This window comes from Neodiprion virginianus, chromosome 7 (genome assembly GCF_021901495.1).
Source record: "Neodiprion virginianus isolate iyNeoVirg1 chromosome 7, iyNeoVirg1.1, whole genome shotgun sequence".
Taxonomy (NCBI): domain Eukaryota; kingdom Metazoa; phylum Arthropoda; class Insecta; order Hymenoptera; family Diprionidae; genus Neodiprion; species Neodiprion virginianus.
This window is the reverse complement of record NC_060883.1, coordinates 5,305,426-5,328,187: the sequence shown is the minus strand read 5'-3', so window position 1 is coordinate 5,328,187 and position 22,762 is coordinate 5,305,426. Positions and strand designations below refer to the sequence as shown.

The 22,762-nt window shown below is 37.1% G+C and overlaps 2 protein-coding genes across 2 annotated transcripts; both read left to right on the top strand.

The window, feature by feature from the left end:
* Window positions 1–1,592: 1,592 nt before the first annotated feature.
* On the top strand, window positions 1,593–11,445 carry LOC124308732 (kinase suppressor of Ras 2). The gene is made up of 16 exons (XM_046771717.1): window positions 1,593–1,911; window positions 4,347–4,487; window positions 4,634–4,781; window positions 4,913–5,173; window positions 5,942–6,095; window positions 6,270–6,454; window positions 6,870–7,133; window positions 7,609–7,739; window positions 8,269–8,392; window positions 8,491–8,702; window positions 8,795–8,971; window positions 9,198–9,383; window positions 9,519–9,652; window positions 9,759–9,896; window positions 10,515–10,644; window positions 10,854–11,445. Exons 1-16 carry the CDS (start codon window positions 1,759–1,761, stop codon window positions 11,004–11,006), a joined length of 2,691 nt encoding a protein of 896 aa, XP_046627673.1. The 5' UTR covers window positions 1,593–1,758; the 3' UTR covers window positions 11,007–11,445.
* Window positions 11,446–17,995: 6,550 nt separating this feature from the next.
* LOC124309181 (UDP-xylose and UDP-N-acetylglucosamine transporter-like) lies at window positions 17,996–22,315 on the top strand. Its single transcript, XM_046772548.1, has 5 exons — window positions 17,996–18,446; window positions 19,849–20,065; window positions 20,196–20,510; window positions 20,653–20,804; window positions 21,429–22,315. The coding sequence occupies exons 1-5, from the start codon at window positions 18,370–18,372 to the stop codon at window positions 21,673–21,675; spliced, it is 1,008 nt and encodes a 335-aa protein (XP_046628504.1). The 5' UTR covers window positions 17,996–18,369; the 3' UTR covers window positions 21,676–22,315.
* The last annotated feature ends 447 nt before the right edge of the window (window positions 22,316–22,762 follow it).

The following is a 22,762-nucleotide window of genomic DNA, read 5'->3' as shown; positions in this document are numbered from 1 at the left end:
TGGTTTCGTTTGTTATATTATTAGCATCAAAGAGTCGACCTCTAAAGGCTAATTTTTCATTTTCTCGAATGGTAATTATGGTCTGCAGGGTGAGTCCAATTTTCCTCCACCAAATTCAATTCACTGAGCACCCGAAAAACCCATCTAAAAAAACCTGGTCCGAACAAACCCGGTCTAAAAAAAATTTCTCTTTTAATATTGTTTTTTGATGAAAGGTGAAAAGCGTGTATTTTTATATTATATGTGTTTATCAAGTATTGGGAAAACGTCGAATGAATAATCGGCCTTAAAATAATACCTTATACCTAGTAACTATGTTATAAAGTAATAAACATGACTGTGAACTTATTCATAGTATATCATGAGCATCTACTATACAAAACTGTAGTAGCACACTTGCAGGAAGCAAGAATTGTTTACAAAATGTTTTGATTCATACACTAATTATAAGTTAATAAATTAACCAAATGGGTTATATCACTAATTCCATGTTCAATGACGCTAAACAAAAATGCAATACTCATCGCATCACAAACGTGTAATGAATCAAATCCAATTTTACTCAGGTTTTATGAGGAAAAACCCGAGAAAACCTGGATTTTCGCGACTCTAAGGGTATGTGATAGCGCTTTTGTATCGACCGAATTAGTTGATCCTTATTTTTTGGTATCATTAGCAAAATAAGAAATGAAATTTGTTTATGGCAGAGCATTGCGTTTCCTTAATATTTGTCTTGTGGCCTTTTCAGAATATCAGAAAGTCTCTTGAACAAATTATATACATCAGTTCATCATTAGTGACGAAAAATAACAGCCAGTAGACTCGCAGTGGGTGGACTACTTATAGTCTCCTCCATACGGTATTCGAAAGGTTTGAACCAAAGCGATACCACAACAATGGGACAAAAGTATAGAACATAAAATTTTATTTGGCTGCATTTTTGGTCGCCGAGTCTATGGTCGCCACAAATACTAAATTACCAATTCGTACGTAAAGTTGACCGAGCGACTTGAGTTTTTTTCAATTTCGATTATCCAATCGTTTGATAGTCGATTGGTGTGGCGGTAGTGATAGTATAAAATATTCTATAATATCTTTAGTCCTAATCATTATTATGTTGGCTACAGTTTGGTCCAAGCCCGACGAATAATTTGTCCGTGGAATGGTAGTGTCCACCCCAGCCCCCTGACACACGCTGCTAAAAGTGGTTCGCAAAATGTCTCTCGATTCTGCCGCCAATTTCCACCACTAATGGCGCTAGTAGTCGTCTCACAAGCTTGCGCGCGCTCAGCGAGGGCAGCGAGCGTGTCAGAAGTCTACTAGCGCCACGTAAAGGACCTAAAAAACGGGGACAAAACAGGTACAAGTTTTCAGTATACGAGCAGTGGTGAGTGTTAGGGGGCTGGTCCACCCCATAGACTTCGATCACTGATCTCTATAGTGCCCCCGTATTGACTCGGTCGATAAAAAAGGCCTACCACAACGCATGAAGGTAGAAAGTGATGAGTTTGCGAACGCACGTACTGGACTTTGATCGTAGACAAGGGGTTCAGGGCGGGGAGGGTTCCATACGTACGACTGCCGGGCGTCTCTGACGTCATTGATAGGCTGCCAAGATGGCTGTCAATGTTGATAAGTGGTTTGGTTACTTACGATACCTGTGATATTGAATTCGATAGGGGCCTCGCGTCGGGGATACTATGTTGGTGAAATAACAAGTTGTTTAGTGACCGAGACAAGAAGCTGTCACCGTTTCTCATGGCGGACAGCGAGGAGGCTGAACAGGACATTCGGCGAGCCCTAGATGTCGATCAATCCATGATTGACATCTGGGCCGATCGGCTCGAAGGCTTACGGACTCAGTGCTCTACCAGTGCGGAGTTAACACAACAAGAAATACGCACGCTGGAGGTACACGATGCACTTTTTCTTATGAAATTGGCCGCCTTTTGCTTCGCTAATTTCCCGATATCACTCGCCTATTCATGTTCCTTCTTGCTCCAAATCCGCTTGACCTGTTACAGGAAATAGAAAATATATCAATCATTCCTTTCTCCTGCTACTCTAAGCCTCGAATATTCCTATTTTCCAAATAAAGAATCCGTCCAATTATTTAAAATTGATCAATCGTATCGCACTGATTCTAATATAGGCCGGTATAATAATTCTCGAGAACATGATGCGCCAAGGCTTATCATTTAATTCTTGGAAACGAGCTGTCGATAAATACAGTTGTAATTCAATGTTTGATACCATGTTTTCAGTTAAACAAAATTCTCACAACATTCAATGATTCTAAAAACATCACCGCTTGTCGTGTTAAGAATTTCTTTTTATTTCTTAATGTGTACCTTATCCACAGGGTAGGATTCTGTGCCAAGTAGCAGAGGATTCATTCGTATGAAAAGTATCTTTTAAAGACTTGTCAGTCTTCAATTTTCCTTCTACAAGAAATTGATAACACTGCTATTATTGCATAGTTACTCGTTTCTTTCTTTTAAAACACAGTATCGGTTAAAATGTATTCTTTGTGATTTGTATTCCCTTGACCCAGTTAGTTTAATAATCAAGTGGCGCACTGCAAAAGTTTCAGTGTCACTTCATAGGAAGTCAGTCTTAAAATTTCACAATCAGCATCAAATTATTGTAGCATGGTAATATTCATAAAAATTGTGTTATGTTTGTTTTGTTTTTTTTAGTCCTTAAGTTGATTTCAGATGGTTGATCTAAGAGCAGAATGTTTGTTATTGAAACATTGTTGCTTAGAAAGTTTTCTGTGTAATCATAAGCCGGAACCAATTTTCCTCGTTATACTTCAAAAATATCTAGAACAAGATTGATTATGCTAACATGACATGTTCCTTACTTCATAAACTTTAATGACAAAGTCAGCGAAATGGGATCAGCATCTAAACTCTGAAAAATTGATTTTTCAAACTCAGAAGATCTCCGTTCGTAGCACTTTTCTCGGAGCATTTTAATTTTCTTCTATTCTACCATTGTGTAATGACATAATTTTACAATTAATACTCAAGAAACCTGGAAATTACTATGATTTTTACTGTTCTAAGTGTAAAAATATATGGTATACTTTATAAAATTTCATGAATCTATCCAAGTTAACAATACATCTGTATAATAAAAATTGTTTGGTAACAACGCCTCCAATGAATTAACTGCTCTTATGTCTAAAGTAAAACTGCTTATTCAGTATATTTCAAGTTCAGTGTTCAAGTTCAAATTTGCCATACTTCAAGTATAAAAAACATGATTTTGGATAAATGAGGGATTTGAGAAATAATATTCACGTGTTTTTTTTTTCAGTCTATTATCAGTATATTATCAGTCTATTTGTCAAATAACCGTTAAACATTAATGACAACTATGTTGTAGATTTAAAAAAATTTTAAATACACTTTGGGAATCTCGATTTTCATGCAAAATGCGTCTCATTGCCTAATAAAGCCAAGTTCTAAGTTCCCGAAAGAATTCCATACAATACTTCAATCTTCGATAATGATTCAACTATCACGGACAAATTTTTTTGGTTGTTACCATGGCATTGTTAGTCCAGCCACATTAATTTGTCAATTTCCTGCAATTCTCTATGACCTGTACAAATTATACTGTGTTTTCACATGGGATTTCAACATGCTGTAGTTTTCTACCCAATCAATTTTCAATTTCCACACATTTGAACTTGGTCAAACTATTGAATTGTAGGTACGATTTATAAAAAAGTCTTACACCAATCTTATTCAATCAGTGAAGTGATGCCTCTTGTTTCTTACATTTCTGTCCGTAATCTAGTCGACATTGATAAAAAAAATTCCAAGTAAATATCAAAAGCATGTCTTGTGGAAAGGAACAAGGAAATTCGTTCTTATTTATACTAACGATTTACATATACAGAAGAAAAAGCTGATTTCTTTAATTTGAAGATGCATATTTTGCATATACGTCTACTGTTTTATTTATCTCTGCATTTTTAAATCCGTTTATTCTACCACCTTTCAACTTCTTCCTTAGGTTTTAGCTGTTGCGATGAATTTGGAACTCAACATTGAGTTTCATGATTGTGTTTGTTATAATTTTGTAAAATAATATACATGATACGAAACTCATTTTTAGATTATTAAAATATTTTTATATCAAACTGTTAAGCCAGCTTTTCTTCGGAAAGATAAAAGCTTGAAGATGACTACGCATTTAATATACAAGACATAAATATTCTGTCAGAGTGTTATTACATTGACTGATGCCACATAATAAACATGATTATTTTAAAGATACAAAAAATAAAAAGTATAACGAATAATCTAATGATATATTTTTTTCGTCAACAGGGAAAATTGATAAAATTATATTCCAAACAACTTGTGAGGAAGGCTAAGCTTGCTGTCGAGTCATTGCCTGTTGAAATGAGGCAATATCCATCTCTGCAACAATGGCTTCGCGTTGTTGGCCTAACTCAAGAATCAATTCAGGTATCGTTAATTGCGATACTGTTTTCAGCAGCTTTCAATTCTATTAAATGTACCATAGATCATTATTAGTATAAATGCTAAAGTGACACTAAATTGACCCACTATTGTGAAGATTACACGGATACATACAAATTATGTAATTACAGATGGTTTGTTCGAAAGCGAGTTCTCTGGAAGCGTTGAAAGAAAAGTCGGAGCATGAATTGGGTAGTATGCTGGGCGAGAACAATTTGCGTCACGAAGAAGAACTCCGTAGGCTCTGTAGGGCGTTACACAATCTGCACCGTTACATGGGTGAGCTTTATAGTTCCTGTGTCGTATACAAAATTTAACACCAGTATGCATAAGTGATAAAATCACTTGACCCTTGGTAGTAAGTATTATATTTTATACACTTCATTTAATGTAATGCAATTGTGTTACAGACGTTCTTTTGCGGGGCGATATGGAAAGTAGCGAGATGGCTCTGTATTGGGACTCCTGGGACAGACATCATCTACGAGGGGGGCCATCTCCTCGTTCAGCACGCTCTCGTACTACGCGTTGTTCCGTACCCTCTGAAGATAGCATTCCATATCACAATAACAATAATCTCAACAGCGATACATTGGGCCAAGCATCGTCTATAAGTTCTCTGTCGATGACAACACCCCCCTCTACGCCACTTTTGAACAGACAGGGCCGCAGTACGTTGCTTCAATTGATTTCTATCGTTTTGAGGGACTACGTACAAGTAGATCGCTGATTTTCGGTATTTTATATCTCGACAGCTGATTATTCGGTTTGATCAGGTTTTTTTTAAATTCAAAAGTATGTGGATCGACTTTCGTTACAGTCATTTTTGTATTAGAATCAATTAATAGGAAGCTTTGTTAGTGACGGTAACACCCACGATGTCACTAACAGCGCAACCAATTTACTTCTAATTTGAAGACTGTATTTTTGAATATTTATCCCTTTTGCTGCTATCGCTCCTTTTCTTTAATCATAGTTTTCCTATTATAATTGAATATAATTTCTTTGACTTTGAACAAAAAAACTACAGACATTCAACTTTAAATGGTCGCTATTTTATTGAATGAAGTAAAAAAAAAAATAATAATAAGAGAAACTATTTCAGAATACTGTGTCCAAATTTCAAGTAAATTGGTTCAGCCATTTTTGAGGAATCACAGATACCACGAAACTCATCACCAAATAAAGTAACGTCATTGTCGATGACAATATTCCCTCTTGATTCATTGTAGTAAAAAAATATATATATATATATAAACGCAGCTCGATTTGTCTACTTTCAAATAAAGCAAATCCTAATCGAATTGTGTAATCAGTTGTTGAGGTATAAATTCCCGAAATTTACACAACTTTTGAGGCATCTACTCATATATATATATATACCCTACCTTAAGCAATGTAAAACGATCCATGATTATGAAAATTTCTCGTTCTTCCAGACGCAAGAGTTCCGACAACGCCTCCTCCCTGCAAGAGACACCAAACTGGCCTACAAAGTACTGTGACACAGCCTGAAGTGTTTCCGCTAACTAAATCCAAATCACACGAATCACAGTTGGCCAATCGTCTAGAAAATGGGGAAACAGCGTCAAGGTTGTACTTTATTTTCAATATACTGTAAAGCATTACAGTCACTTGCTGATGATCTTGGAGACAAATATTCCATTTCATTCGGTTTAAATTATAACCTGTAATGTTAACGCTAAGAATAATTATAACTTGTTTGATAATTGGATTTACTTAATTTGCATGCCCATGTTGTAACAGTGGTGCAGATCCAACCGTTGGTAGCAGTACCACTAGAGCAAGATTGTCTACTGAGCCAGGTCCTCGTAGCAGTAGCGCAGACATTACTGGAGACATTCTTTTGGGTAACAGTAACACTGACAGTCCTATAAACTCGCCACCCTATTCCAGCGCTAACAGTGACGATAACAGCTTTAAGGCTACAGGTTAGATAATTCTCTACCTTTATTACAGATTTACCAATATATTTATTCGTAGAGTAAGGCGATGTGAAAGAGTTTATTTGTATTTAAAATTGTACATCATTGCCTGGAATTGCTTACGCGGTTAAAAATGGATAAATTTTGGGAATTGATACGTTGACAATCAATTAAATTCGATCGGCATTTTGTTTATATCTAAGCACGTGAACCGAGGTTTGTTTGTGTAAATTTTTTAACAAATAAAACTCCCATAAATTGATTCTCATAAAAACAATATGTGAACACAGCTCGATGTTCTTACTTTTTGATAAAATAAACCTCAATCAAATTGAATGATTGTTTGTCGAGATATAAATTCCCAGAATTCACCCATTTTTCAAGCCGTCTACCATTTAAGATTTTCTCTTATTATTTTCAGTCACGAGTCTTCAGGTGCCAAAGTCTCCACGAACTCCCACAGTGACTCGTGGCATGGGTCACGTTATTGCTCACCGTTTTACTAAAACCTTTAAAATGATGACCACTTGTGATTATTGTGATAAACAAATGTTCATTGGCACAGGTCTTAAGTGCAAGGAATGCAAATATAAGTGCCATAGAGATTGTGAGTCTAAAGTTCCACCGTCTTGCGGTCTTCCTCAAAAACTGTTTGATGAATTCAAACGAACTATACAGGCCGATGGTAAGTATTAGAATAATATTACATCAGCGTAGGTTCTTCGTAGGTTTCAGGTTTAATGGATTCTTTTACCTAATGATGAATTGAGAAATTTTAACAGATACGGTATTGAAAACTTGTCTATTTTATCATGGGAATCATTAATAAATCAGAATTCAAATCTACTTTACCAAAAATCAGACGTTTATACAAAACCAATCGCTATCAACATATCCTCCGTTTTTTACTGTAACTCGTTAGTTTCTGGTTCAACACTGTGTGTTGAATTAACAAAATTTATGTAAACTTGACGGTGACTGAAGTAATTATTCGTATAATTAAAAATTTGCTATCAGGTGCGTGAAATTGATGAAAAAGGTATTAAATTATCTATATCAACTCGTATTTAGTATAGGTACTATTAAACTGCTAATATAATAGTTATAAAATGTACTGCATTTATTCATTCGCAATTAAAAAAAAAATACAATATCTTTAGCTATGACGAATGTTTCTCCAATACTAACCAGGCCTGGGATAACATCTACAAACCATCATAATGCAATTATATCTGCTACTTTCAATCGGAAACGTACGCATCCTCATTCCTCAATGAATATACCCTTTCAGGTATGTAATTAGTTTCTTTGTTGTTTTTTTTTTTTTTTTAACTTGTAAAAAATATCCAAAGGAGTCGGTCCATCGCTAGTTATGTGTGAAAACCCTCAAACAGACGACAAAATTAGTGACTGAAATTTTCTGTTGTTTTCGTTTTTTATTTCAACTAACATGAGTAATATTTATTGATAAAATTTGATAAATTTTGTACCTGTGGTTCTCCCTTACTATACTGTCTCTCTAATTATGGTGTGGATGCATTTCGTACGATTCAAATAATTATTGTTCTATAGTAAAAGTTTACTGTCAAACTACATTCAGTAAAGGGTAGGCTCGAAGTTTAAAGCGATGAAAGCTTCAAACCGCAAATGTCGAAACTTATATTTTGGCAATGGAAAGGTCGCAAACTTTTATCGCCTGAAATTTCAATCCCAACATTTGAATGAAACTCAGTTTTCTGTAGTCACGATGTAAACAGTCACATGTATATATTTTGGTATGTTGTTGCAAAGAGAAAAATAAGATGAAAATTTTGCTTCAGGGTGCTGATTCTAGTTCAAACACTTCGAGCTGTAATAGCTCGACACCTTCTAGTCCAGCATTACACCCTGCTAATACTAGTCAAACTCCACAAGCACCTGTTAAACAACAGTTCAACTTTCCAGGTATGTGAATGATATTTGTTTTCATAAAACTACAGTAAACCACGGTACTTTATTTCAATATGTTAATTTATTAATTCTATGCTATTCACTGATCGTAGATGTCACTCTAAACAACGAAAAAGATGTGACGCTAGAAACACATCGTCTAGAAGGTACAAATGTATCAAGTGATAGTGAGAGAACCGTTAGTGTTTCTGGATCTGGAAGTGTCAGCACTGACTCGGAGAGAACACCTGTACGCGTTGATTCTCAAGATTCTCAAGTGTCTGACGGTGAACCTGGTGATAGTCGCTGGCCACGACAAAACAGTGTAAGTTTGAGCTCAAGGTGAAACAGAAGCTCACATTTAAAGTTTTCTCAAGACGCCGAAATGCAAACTTTCATTATCTTTTGTCGTTTTAGCTCTCCATGAGAGAATGGGACATTCCATATGATGAACTTAAAATTGGAGAACCTATTGGGACTGGAAGATTCGGTACAGTTTACAGAGGAAACTGGCACGGAGATGTAGCAATCAAAGTCCTCAATATGGATTATTATCTTGACGATGACAAAACCCTGGAAGCATTCAAGCTAGAAGTAAGAAAACTGAATGTATTAACAGGTCAAAGTTTGGCTATTCTCTGTGAATAAAATTATAAAATCAGAAGGGGGCCTCGGAATTTGGTAACTATGGAAAAGTGCGCGAAGTTCTGATGAATTTTAAGATAAAACCGAGGGGTGTTGTCGTCTTTTTCTGTAACGAATCTAACATTTTACCTTCGTATCAATCGTTGTTATCCATTTAAGATATTCTGTTTTGTAGGTAGCAACATTCCGAAAAACAAGACATGAAAACCTAGTTCTATTTATGGGTGCCTGTATGAAGCCTCCACGTTTAGCAATAGTGACTAGTATGAGCAAAGGCATGACTCTATACACTCATATTCATCTACGAAAGGATAAATTTAATATGAATAAAACAACTATTATTGCCCAGCAGATTTCACAGGTAAGTTATCTTAGATAACATGCTTATAAACAAAAAAGTTGTTGAATATTTATTTAATTTTACAAGTAAGCTCGGTACCAAGAGTGAAGAAGTTTTTTGTGCGTAAAAGTAACTACGTATTTAAACTTGTTACAGGGTATGGGATACCTTCACGCTAGAGGCATTGTTCATAAGGATCTGAAAAGCAAAAATATATTCCTGGAAAATGGCAAAGTTGTTATAACAGATTTTGGACTGTTTAGTGTGACTAAATTATGTTATGGGAATAGGTAAGGCAATACTTTTATGCAACAAATCACGCAAAGTAAAGTACATTAAGATAATTTTATAAAATTCAGTGATTTTATTACTGTTTACATATACTTAATGTCATAGGAAGGGCAATGGATTAAGTATACCACCAGGTTGGTTGTGTTATTTGGCTCCTGAAGTAGTCCGACGACTAAGACCGCAACAGAACAGAGATCAAGAAGAATTGCCATTTTCATGCGCTTCTGACGTGTATGCTTTTGGGTACGTACTACGCTCACTTCAGCTCTTCAAACTTAAATCTTACTTGAGTCACAGGCGGCACTGTGCAATAGAATTTCGAGTATACTGATATGTACATCTGTTTGAAATGCGCAAAATATCTCCTTCCATCCTCCATTGCTCAACTTCCCTACGTCCTTTTTCATTTCCCTTATACATCACACTTTAGGTATCCACCTAGAACTTCCCCTCTGGTTGCAGCCTAAATGGTTTAGTGACTAGAGAATTTACCTGGCCACTGAAAGAGCCGGTTTGAAATCCTGATTCAATCCAAAAGTACTTTGAATATGTTTTCTGAACCTATAAGTTACTTATATTATCTGATATCTATTCAGGTTAATCAAGTTTTACATGTCAATATTTTTACTCAGATAAATCGTTCTTGTTTGTCAGTTACGAACTTAAATAATGTTTTCAGTAGTCTGGAGTGTTATGAGTTAATTTTTTTTCTTTTGTCATTATATCGCATGATACTAAAGTCATCAAGTTAGAAACTTATAATGTTTCATTACTAATGACAATGACCCATCCTAAAATCATAATTTACTCTTGTTGTTGCGAAATAATTATGCAACAGTAAAAGATGTCGAATTTCTCTAGAACTGTCTGGTATGAACTTTTGTGTGGAGAGTGGCCGTTTAAAGGACAACCTCCTGAGGCCATCATTTGGCAAGTTGGTAAAGGAATGAAGCAAGCCTTAGCCAATCTTCAAGCATCGCGTGATGTCAAGGTATGATTGTATTCTTATCTAATCATGATAATTGTCTAATTATCTGGAACCTGACCTGAACCCTACAGTAATTTTTACATACGTCTGCCTTACCTCCAATTCCGGACCCATAAATAGAGTTTATTAATTAGTACTTTGTAGGAAAAAAACTGACAATCTCAAAGTAACTACAAATCAAATTTTACTATCCATATTTGGTAATTTTTCAGGACATTTTGATACTCTGTTGGTCATATCATTCGGAAAATCGACCAGAGTTTGCAAAATTGCTGATGACGCTAGAGAAGCTGCCTCGTAAAAGATTGGCTCGAAGCCCCTCTCATCCAATTCATCTTTCTCGCTCTGCGGAATCTGTATTTTAAATCCAATTAATTATCATTTGCATGAAATTTATTCTGGCAATGTATGTAAATCTCTACGCACTTATTACTGAATCAATCTCATTTTGTTTCCATGTTTTCTTAAGGCAAAGTAAAAATAACAGAATGTATGACTCGTTCCATATTTTTAATTCACCAAAACGTGCAATAACGAAACATGATCTTTTGATGAAAGAAAAAAATCAGTCATAATGAAAAAATATGTATAGCATATCCCTACATAGTGAAGATACACAGGATTATGAAAGAATTCCTTTAGTAGTGAAATTTGGTACTTACGATAAGTAAGTACACTCAGTTTCAAAGTGTTTTTTCACACAAGTGTGCATTATCAAGAAAGATTAATGGGATACTTAAATGGTACATATATTCACAAAAGTACAAAATGAACAGTCATTTACTCAAGCCACGATCATTCAAACAAAAATTTATCGCTACCGTACGGAAAGTGTCGAGAATATAATATTAATGTTACATAAATGATTACATGGCTTGTAGTTGGATAGACGTTGATTTGAATGGAATGTTGACTAGTTGAATGAATGAATGAATGAAATCAAAAATATAACTTCATTGCACAGACCGTAAGTCGTATTGTAAACATAAGTCGATCCCTGTGGATATAAGTCTGGTATATCACAATACATAGGTATTTATTTTTTTAAACGTTAACATTTATTATTATACGTTAAATTCGTTTGCGTAGGTGGTATTACAATCTTGTAAATTGTTACATTTATGAAAACAGCGACTACTTTTATCATTTACATAGCCATGGTAAAATCATTTTTAGCAACTCAGTGAGATACTTTTATCCTCGATTTTTTTCCATCATTTGATTTATTGTAATCACAGTAAATGAAATGAAAGACTTTTATTAAAACATAATTGACACATAATTATTGTCTTTATTACCGTTCTCAACTGAGCTGCTTTTGTCTTCTTCTGTAATCGTTTTAATTTTTTATTTCTCACTCAGTTTCTATTTCACGGTTTTCATGTTCTTGTGTATTTTTCATCTGCACTTCAGCACCTATAAAAATCCCGCTTAAATGTAGTAATCTTTCTTGGAATCACTATTGAACCAAAGTACGAAAATTCGATCCATTACAATCATGATTTGCGGCACGTGGACAAGAAATATACAAATATATTACGCTCAGATAATCGGAACTAAATTCATAACTCAATCTATTTCCATAGGCATCAAAGATGTCGAAAACATTGTTAAAATTAGTATTCGGTATACCAGGTACAATAAACTTGATCACCTGATTACTAGCATTTTAAACCATCTGTAAAAGAGAGTATTCTTGTGAGCTTTAAACATGTGAAGATATCGAAAACGCTTTTGGGTGGCTCGCATTTGTGATCTATTCATTTGATGTTGTTTGAGAAATCATTCGACCAATAAAATTTGCAGCGACGACGTGTCGCTGTTAGAATACTTCTCTGACTATGATTATTATACGTTTCTATTACACAACATATATCCACTACGAATGCCAATCGACAAAAATATCTGAAACTTACATCTGAAAAGCCAAACTCTGTAAAATGCTAAGAAGGATATAATAAAACAAAATATTAACACATACAACTCTTGTTGATATTGATATGACCTGAATCCCAGAAATCATTTTTATCTGATGCAATCGATCAATGGGTCTTTGTGTTTGATCGACCTCCTCAGTTCAGCGGCACCACGAGTGATCTTCAGCTACAATTTCTCCATTTTGCTTGGTCCAAGTGGAAGTGCCTAATCATAGGCAACCACGCTTGTACGTATGCGACACGGGCTTTCAGGAATAAGGCGTGCCTTTGATCGAGCTCCTCGGCTCTGATGTTCTCCTAATACCAGGAGTAATTTTTCGCTGCAATTTCTCCGAGTTGCTTAGTCCAAGTGGAAGCGCCTAATCATAGGCAACCACGCTTATACGTATGCGACACGGGCTTTCAGGAATAAGGCGTACCTTTGATCGAGCTCCTCGGCTCAGATGTTCTCCTAATACCAGGAGTAATTTTTCGCTGCAATTTCTCCGAGTTGCTTAGTCCAAGTGGAAGCGCCTAATCACAGGCAACCACGCTTATACGTATGCGACACGGGCTTTCAGGAATAAGGCGTACCTTTGATCGAGCTCCTCGGCTCAGATGTTCTCCTAATACCAGGAGTAATTTTTCGCTGCAATTTCTCCGAGTTGCTTAGTCCAAGTGGAAGCGCCTAATCACAGGCAACCACGCTTATACGTATGCGACACGGGCTTTCAGGAATAAGGCGTACCTTTGATCGAGCTCCTCGGCTCAGATGTTCTCCTAATACCAGGAGTAATTTTTCGCTGCAATTTCTCCGTGTTGCTTGGTCCAAGTGGAAGCGCCTAATCATAGGCAACCACGCTTATACGTATGCGACACGGGCTTTCAGGAATAAGGCGTGCCTTTGATCAAGCTCCTCGGCTCATATGTTCTCCTAATACCAGGAGTAATTTTTCGCTGTAATTTTTCCGATTTGCATAGTTTTAAGTGGTAGTAGCATGCAAGCAAACGATCACATGCCCTCCCAAGTAAGCAGGCATGCCTTAATTCATACACACAGCGTCCACATCGCATGCAGTCATACAATCAATCAATGTGTCCCTGTTTTTGGAAGAGCTCCTCGGTTCTCATGTGCTCCTGATACCAGGAGTCATTTTCGACGAAATTTCTCCGATTCTCTTAGTTCTAAGAGAAAATGGCGGGAAAATTAGCGATCACATGCACTCTCAATCAAGCAGGCATGCCCTTAGTCACACAGCGTCGACATCACATGCAGTCAATCAATGTGTCCCTGTGTTTAGAAGAGCTCCTCGGTTTTTCTGCGCTCCTGATACTCGGAGCATGCATGCCTTCAATCATACAGCGTCGACATCACATGCAGTCAATCAATCAATCAATGTGTCCCTGTTTTTAGAAGAGCTCCTCGGTTCTCCTGTGCTCCTGATACCAGGAGTCATTTTCGCTGAAATTCCTCCGATTTGCTTAGTTCTAAGAGAAAATGGCGGGAAAATTTTGAGATCTCATGCCCTCTCAAGCAAGCATGCATGCCTTCAGTCAGACAGCGTCGACATCACATGCAGTCGATCAATCAATCAATGTGTCCCTGTTTTCAGAAGAGCTCCTCGGTTCTCCTGTGCTCCTGATACCAGGAGTCATTTTCGCTGAAATTCCTCCGATTTGCTTAGTTCTAAGAGAAAATGGCGGGAAAATTTTGAGATCTCATGCCCTCTCAAGCAAGCATGCATGCCTTCAGTCACACAGCGTCGACATCATATGCAGTCAATCAATGTGTCCCTGTTTTTAGAACAGCTCCTCGGTTTTTCTGCGCTCCTGATACTCGGAGCATGCATGCCTTCAGTCATACAGCGTCGACATCACATGCAGTCAATCAATCAATCAATGTGTCCCTGTTTTTAGAAGAGCTCCTCGGTTCTCCTGTGCTCCTGATACCAGGAGTCATTTTCGCTGAAATTTCTCCGATACGCTTAGGTCTCAGAGAAAATGGCGGGAAAATAAGCGATCACATGCCATCTCAATCAAGCATGCATGCCTTCAGTCCCACAGCGTCGACATCATATGCAGTCAATCAATGTGTCTCTGTTTTTAGAACAGCTCCTCGGTTTTTCTGCGCTCCTGATACTCAGAACATGCATGCCTTCAGTCATACAGCGTCGACATCACATGCAGTCAATCAATCAATCAATGTGTCCCTGTTTTTAGAAGAGCTCCTCGGTTCTCCTGTGCTCCTGATACCAGGAGTCATTTTCGCTGAAATTCCTCCGATTTGCTTAGTTCTAAGAGAAAATGGCGGGAAAATTTTGAGATCTCATGCCCTCTCAAGCAAGCATGCATGCCTTCAGTCAGACAGCGTCGACATCACATGCAGTCGATCAATCAATCAATGTGTCCCTGTTTTCAGAAGAGCTCCTCGGTTCTCCTGTGCTCCTGATACCAGGAGTCATTTTCGCTGAAATTCCTCCGATTTGCTTAGTTCTAAGAGAAAATGGCGGGAAAATTTTGAGATCTCATGCCCTCTCAAGCAAGCATGCATGCCTTCAGTCACACAGCGTCGACATCATATGCAGTCAATCAATGTGTCCCTGTTTTTAGAACAGCTCCTCGGTTTTTCTGCGCTCCTGATACTCGGAGCATGCATGCCTTCAGTCATACAGCGTCGACATCACATGCAGTCAATCAATCAATCAATGTGTCCCTGTTTTTAGAAGAGCTCCTCGGTTCTCCTGTGCTCCTGATACCAGGAGTCATTTTCGCTGAAATTTCTCCGATACGCTTAGGTCTCAGAGAAAATGGCGGGAAAATAAGCGATCACATGCCATCTCAATCAAGCATGCATGCCTTCAGTCCCACAGCGTCGACATCATATGCAGTCAATCAATGTGTCTCTGTTTTTAGAACAGCTCCTCGGTTTTTCTGCGCTCCTGATACTCAGAACATGCATGCCTTCAGTCATACAGCGTCGACATCACATGCAGTCAATCAATCAATCAATGTGTCCCTGTTTTTAGAAGAGCTCCTCGGTTCTCCTGTGCTCCTGATACCAGGAGTCATTTTCGCTGAAATTCCTCCGATTTGCTTAGTTCTAAGAGAAAATGGCGGGAAAATTTTGAGATCTCATGCCCTCTCAAGCAAGCATGCATGCCTTCAGTCAGACAGCGTCGACATCACATGCAGTCGATCAATCAATCAATGTGTCCCTGTTTTCAGAAGAGCTCCTCGGTTCTCCTGTGCTCCTGATACCAGGAGTCATTTTCGCTGAAATTCCTCCGATTTGCTTAGTTCTAAGAGAAAATGGCGGGAAAATTTTGAGATCTCATGCCCTCTCAAGCAAGCATGCATGCCTTCAGTCAGACAGCGTCGACATCACATGCAGTCGATCAATCAATCAATGTGTCCCTGTTTTCAGAAGAGCTCCTCGGTTCTCCTGTGCTCCTGATACCAGGAGTCATTTTCGCTGAAATTCCTCCGATTTGCTTAGTTCTAAGAGAAAATGGCGGGAAAATTTTGAGATCTCATGCCCTCTCAAGCAAGCATGCATGCCTTCAGTCACACAGCGTCGACATCATATGCAGTCAATCAATGTGTCCCTGTTTTTAGAACAGCTCCTCGGTTTTTCTGCGCTCCTGATACTCGGAGCATGCATGCCTTCAGTCATACAGCGTCGACATCACATGCAGTCAATCAATCAATCAATGTGTCCCTGTTTTTAGAAGAGCTCCTCGGTTCTCCTGTGCTCCTGATACCAGGAGTCATTTTCGCTGAAATTCCTCCGATTTGCTTAGTTCTAAGAGAAAATGGCGGGAAAATTTTGAGATCTCATGCCCTCTCAAGCAAGCATGCATGCCTTCAGTCAGACAGCGTCGACATCACATGCAGTCGATCAATCAATCAATGTGTCCCTGTTTTCAGAAGAGCTCCTCGGTTCTCCTGTGCTCCTGATACCAGGAGTCATTTTCGCTGAAATTTCTCCGATTTGCTTAGTTCTAAGAGAAAATGGCGGGAAAATTTTGAGATCTCATGCCCTCTCAAGCAAGCATGCATGCCTTCAGTCACACAGCGTCGACATCATATGCAGTCAATCAATGTGTCCCTGTTTTTAGAACAGCTCCTCGGTTTTTCTGCGCTCCTGATACTCGGAGCATGCATGCCTTCAGTCATACAGCGTCGACATCACATGCAGTCGATCAATCAATCAATGTGTCCCTGTTTTTAGAAGAGCTCCTCGGTTCTCCTGTGCTCCTGATACCAGGAGTCATTTTCGCTGAAATTTCTCCGATACGCTTAGGTCTCAGAGAAAATGGCGGGAAAATAAGCGATCACATGCCATCTCAATCAAGCAGGCATGCCTACAGTCACACAGCGTTGACATCACATGCAGTCAATCAATGTGTCCCTGTTTTTAGAAGAGCTCCTCGGTTCTCCTGCGCTCCTGATACCAGTAGTAATTTTCACTGAAATTTCTCCGATTTGCTTAGTTCCAATAAGAAGTAGCACGAAAATTAGCGATCTCATGCCCTCTCGAGCAAGCAAGCATGCCTCCAGTCACACAGCGTCGACATCACATGCAGTCAATCAATGTTTCCCTGTTTTTAGAAGAGCTCTTTGGTTCTCCTGCGCTCCTGATACCAGGAGTAATTCTCACTGAAATTACTCCGATTTGCTTAGTTCCAATAAGAAGTGGCACGAAAATTAGCGATCTCATGCCCTCTCGAGCAAGCAGGTATGCCTTCAATCATACAGCGTCGACATCACATGCATTCAATCAATCAGCCCCGATCTTAATCGACCTTCTGGGCTCTGATGTTCTGCTATCATCCGTAACAGTTTTACGCTAAAATCACCTCGATTCTCCTCTATCGATAGCACGTAACCAGCAGGCATTCGCATTATGAATCGTATGCTGAAAAAGTAATTGCGACAGGACTCCCAAGTATTTTGGACTACGTTTGCAAAATTCGACGTAAAAAAACCTAAATATGTCATACAAAACGTCAGATCACTATATTCTACAGTAATTCAGAATCAAAATAATTGACATACAATACGTAGAAAATTCTGAGTTTCTACAGAGCTGATATGCTCGAAGAGATATGCGACGAGGAATCGTCGCGTTTACCGAGTTTTCAGCCACGATGGCGTGAGTCTTTACAAGGCCATATCTTAAGACGACAGCGAAGCTCAATTCTCCGCGGAAGAAATGACTAGCTTATTTTCAACCAATTAAACGTGTGGACGGCAGAAAAAACAAGAGAATCTCAGATTCTCAACTAAAATCAACTTCCCACTCCACCTGCTATCTTTCTTGCAGACCGAAAGCGGCATGAATGCATGATTCAGCATTGATGACGTTATAGAAGTCCTTATCACATAATTACAGGCGACATTATGAAATATGAAACCACGAAGCTTCAACATGAACTTATTCAGTGGTACAACGGCAATCTGTCTGCAAACATGTCGCATCGTGTAATTTAAACCCTAGTATAAAGCGCGCATTCAACCGTTAGCCGTGGCTACGTAGAATTGCTGCTCAATTTTGAGCAATTGTCAGCATTCGTTCAATGCAAACTACCTACAACCTTCACGTGGCGTTCGTGGCGGTAATTTGTCCGCCCAGAGATAAGACTGAAAGTAGAATCTTTCCGTCAGTGATATCGTGACCGCCGTTATATTATGTCAAGAATTCTATTGGCAGCTTAGTTCCGTCTCCGAAAATATCTTCGGCATTAGTTGAATTATCCCAAATTTAGTCAATTCATTTATAGGTTAACTATTTGACAACAGTTTGTCAAAAATGCAGGCTCCTCTTGCTATATTTTTCGTCTTCTTAGGATGTTGTACAAATGTTGTTTTCCTGGAACTTTTGGTCAAGTATGTATGCCTATTATTAATCAAGTCCTACGTATCAGTTGTCTTTTCGGAAGTTTTATAGTGTTCAGAAATAATTGTATACAGTATTCGATTCTTGAATCTGTACTTTATTATATAATATCATCCAGCACAATTTATTACAAATAATAAATATTTTACAGAATTCATGTTTCACTCTTCACACATAATTGCTTATATTCTCTTGTATTTGTACAGCAAGAGATTTAACAATGTACCTATAATTTTAGTCATGCCCTTAAAACGTTAGATATTGTCTACTTGAAGTTTCGATCGATTAATATTTTCTGTGAACCAAAATTGTCGCTCACACTAATTTCTGATAATGAAATCCTCAGGTAAAAATAAAAATCGGTAAGTTGCTTAAGAGTCCCAAATAGTTTCAGTTCAATATTGGAACTTTATATTGGCGATAATTTGAGTTTTCATCGAGCTAAATCGATCGAATGTTCATGTATACTAGAGACATCGATAATTGAAAGTGTAAAAGAACAAGCAATTCTCAATTCACAGATTTCCATTTCTGTGTAATTGATTCAATTTATTCAACCATCGCAGCAAAGTAGTTTTTCTTATCTATCTTATTGCAGGCTTTGAGGAATTAAGAATTATCAAGTCATGTTATTGTCATACGACTTATGTTTTGTCCTCTCTTTAGAGCTCCCTGGTATTCATACTAACTCTAACTTACTATCCACAAGGTTACAGAAGTTAGTGAGCTAGATCGGAAGAATAAAAGTAACCCATTATTTGTCAGAACTGAGAACAAGCAACTTTTTGTTCAAATACATAAATTCTTGAATTTCACTCTACATTTTGTATAGCAATTTTATCCCTTTTTCACATCCTTGTAATGCTGTTAAGAGTACAGTTTTGTAATAAATTAATCAATGTTTATTATATACAAAGGACTTTGGAATATGCGTTATATCTGAATTTCATCCACTTTTGATTCATTCATTCTCTAATATCTATGGCATGCTAGAATTACAATATATATCCATTCGCTTGAGTATTCTGATAACCCAAATACTTGAAATTGCCAATTGACCTTCATATATTATCTGATTGAATGTTTCTTCTGACTGTTTCATTTCTCTGCTCAAGTATATTAACAATTGCAGCTGAAAGTTTATAACTAGAGGAACAAAAACATCGAAAACTTGATAAAAATTTTGTTTTTAATATATTGAAACCCATCACTTGATTGAATGTTTCTTTTTCCTTACTGTTTGGCTATCAATAATATTTTCGAAAAATAAAAGCTAGGCATAAAGAAATATCGAATTTATTTTCAACGCTTTATTTCAAGAACAATCACTCAACAGCCCTAGTGAACATGTTTTCAAAAAAATTATTTCTACCCGGTTATAATTTTTTTCAGAGAAGACCCTGGCAGTGGGAACTTAATTACTTTCTCGCAGTTTGCATTTATTGCACTTGAAGGTTTCATATTCACTTCGAAGTTTGGAACGGTGAAACCTACAATAGGAATAAAGGATTACACGATTTTAGTTTCAATGTTCTTCGTTGTTAGCGTTTGCAACAATTATGCTTTTGATTTCAACATACCAATGCCCTTACACATGATATTCAGAGCTGTAAGTATCTCCATTTCTTAAACTGCAACAGAATAAAGAACATAGTTTGCACTTTGGCTCTGTTGCAGCTTTGCGTCGCTGTCGTAGAGATTATCGGAATATTTTCTCACCACTGTTTTATTGTCCTCAGGGTTCTCTAATAGCGAATATGATCATGGGAATAATAATACTGAAGAAAAAATATGTATTTAGCAAATATCTTTCAGTATTCATGATAAGTTCGGGAATATTTTTATGCACGCTAATCAGTGGCAAAGAAGTCAAATCTACGCAGATCGTCCGCCCGGACAGTTTACCGACTACTCCGTGGGATGACTTTTTCTGGTGGATTCTTGGCATTACTCTGCTTACTGTTGCTCTGTTTATATCCGCCAGGATGGGCATTTACCAAGAAGTTTTGTACGTACGCTACGGAAAACATGCCAAAGAAGCCCTGTTTTATACGGTAAAACATCCCCACGTTTTTTCTCCCATGGAATCGCTTCTCCAGCCTGCATGTTGAAATTCAATCATTCAGGAATCTTGAATTAACAAAATATTAGATACGACCATGCGAATATTATTGTGAATAATAATTTGTTTTTCAGCATTTATTGCCACTACCCTTCTTTCTGACATTACTACCAAATATCTGGAATCATACTCTTTTGGCTGTTAATTCGGATCCTTTAACGCTACCTCTCATTGGCGTTTCAATGCCCAAAACACTCGTATACCTGATAGGAAATGTACTGACACAGTATCCTTTTTACACATATCAAGTATTTTGATTATGTAGCAATTTCATTATTTGCAGATTCTTCGCCCTGGAATATTTTATGAACTTTTGGCAAAACCTATAACTTGTGTACTATTTTCCTCGAATTCTTAGCAAGCAAGTTTACAAATTTATGAGATTTTACAGAGCAAATTTTACTGATGGATATGTTACTCGGACAGAGAAATTTGCTGCGCAAAGCTGTCTGAATAATTCGTTGCAGACTGTTACCCAAAAAATTTAAACTTTAGGTTCTACATGCCAAGGTGAAATTCACGAATACAGTTATGAAAACAATTATCTGTCGTACGTAACTGTAAATACACGTGAGAACCACCTGTCCATACAATACTGGAGTATTACAATATATCTTTGTTATTCAAATATTACACTGGCAAAATTCTACCGCCGTTGTGTTGTTTATGCTTCAAGCACAAACTCATAGACTTCGAGACGAAAATATAAACCTCGATAAAATATTTGCCGAACATTCAGGCAGCTATGGTTAAAAATTGTAGCTGAATGAACATTTTTATGTACATTGTACAAAGTTACATCGAATTTTTTTTGAAAAAATGCGAGCTTTATTCCTTACCAAAATCTTAGATACATGTGCATCAGCTCTGTTTATGTACTGACAACGGAGTGTACATCGTTGACAGTGACGCTGGTGGTGACGCTGAGGAAATTTGTGTCGCTACTATTTTCTATACTGTACTTTAAAAATCCATTCACATTGTACCATTGGATCGGAACGACCCTGGTTTTCGTTGGAACAATTATATTCACAGAAGTCGTTCCCAGAATTCAGCAAAGCTTACAAGCACCGCCGAAAGGAGAAAAAGTACAATAGTTGAGCATAAATAGGGTGGGGAAGTTCTGTGTGTCTTTGTTTATTGATTTATAACAAAACTTGCTCTAAGCACTATGATATATGTGAACAATGTGCAGTATTTTTTCAATTCTTTGTTTATGACAGCCAATCGTATTCCTCTGCTCTTCACGATCCCATCCAGGATCTCGTAATTAGCTATACAAGTTGACACTTATTCTTTTCAGCGTATTCACTTATAAATTTGTGACCTGCGCTCCTCATTTACCCTGCAAATTGAAACAATATTACCAAGTCTCCTGGTAATAAATGCATAATTATATTTATTCCAGGGCCACGTTAATCATTTGCAAATTTCAATCGTGGGGGAGATTTGCACAGATATGTACATCAATTTTTACAATTCATATTTTACTGCGTTTAATAAAGATTCTAAGAATAAAGAGAAAAACTTAGACAAAAATTTAGACGCACGTGTGTTATCTGTTATTTTGACCACATGATTTTTGAAATCACAACATCGTGGTTCAAGATTCCATATTTTTGACATATACGATGTCATTGTTAATTTATAAATTCATACAATATGGAATAAAGATTAGGTAGTTGATTTCTTTTTTTGTTGAAACTCGTTAGATATTTCAGGCTGACCTGGACAACATAGAAATTGGATTTGCTCACGAATTTTTTTAAAATGAGTACAGGATTTACTTGTTTTCGTGACTGTTGAAAGATAACAATTACTTACAGTTTTACCGCAACTGATGGGAACATCAGTGTAATGTAATTAAAATACGGCATTTTATTACATTTACCAAACATTATTACATTATAACGTAATATCCGTTATACAGTAAATTGGTATACCGATAAACTTCAATTCTAGTCATTGCACTACAAGAGGGAATAAACTTTATTATATGCTCTAAATTGTCGCTCTGATAATATTGCAGGAAACGTTTTTTATTGTAAAATAGCTAAAAAAAAAAAACTCAATAAAAAAATATGATGGTAATAATTAAACAAATGATCATAATAATGTCAAGATGTCACATATCACAGTACCAATCTTGTACTTTTAACAAGAGTGTATCCGAAATTAATATAT

Excerpts from the sequence above, each read along its gene's own strand:
- LOC124308732 (XM_046771717.1), top strand. The coding sequence starts at position 1,759 with ATGGCGGACAGCGAGGAGGCTGAACAGGACATTCGGCGAGCCCTAGAT. Across the intron at positions 4,782-4,912 it reads CAATCTGCACCGTTACATGG|ACGTTCTTTTGCGGGGCGAT; the intron begins GTGAGCTTTATA and ends ATTGTGTTACAG. Across the intron at positions 5,174-5,941 it reads TTTGAACAGACAGGGCCGCA|ACGCAAGAGTTCCGACAACG; the intron begins GTACGTTGCTTC and ends TCGTTCTTCCAG.
- LOC124309181 (XM_046772548.1), top strand. The coding sequence starts at position 18,370 with ATGCAGGCTCCTCTTGCTATATTTTTCGTCTTCTTAGGATGTTGTACA. Across the intron at positions 20,066-20,195 it reads TACACATGATATTCAGAGCT|GGTTCTCTAATAGCGAATAT; the intron begins GTAAGTATCTCC and ends TATTGTCCTCAG. Across the intron at positions 20,805-21,428 it reads ATAGGAAATGTACTGACACA|ATACATGTGCATCAGCTCTG; the intron begins GTATCCTTTTTA and ends CCAAAATCTTAG.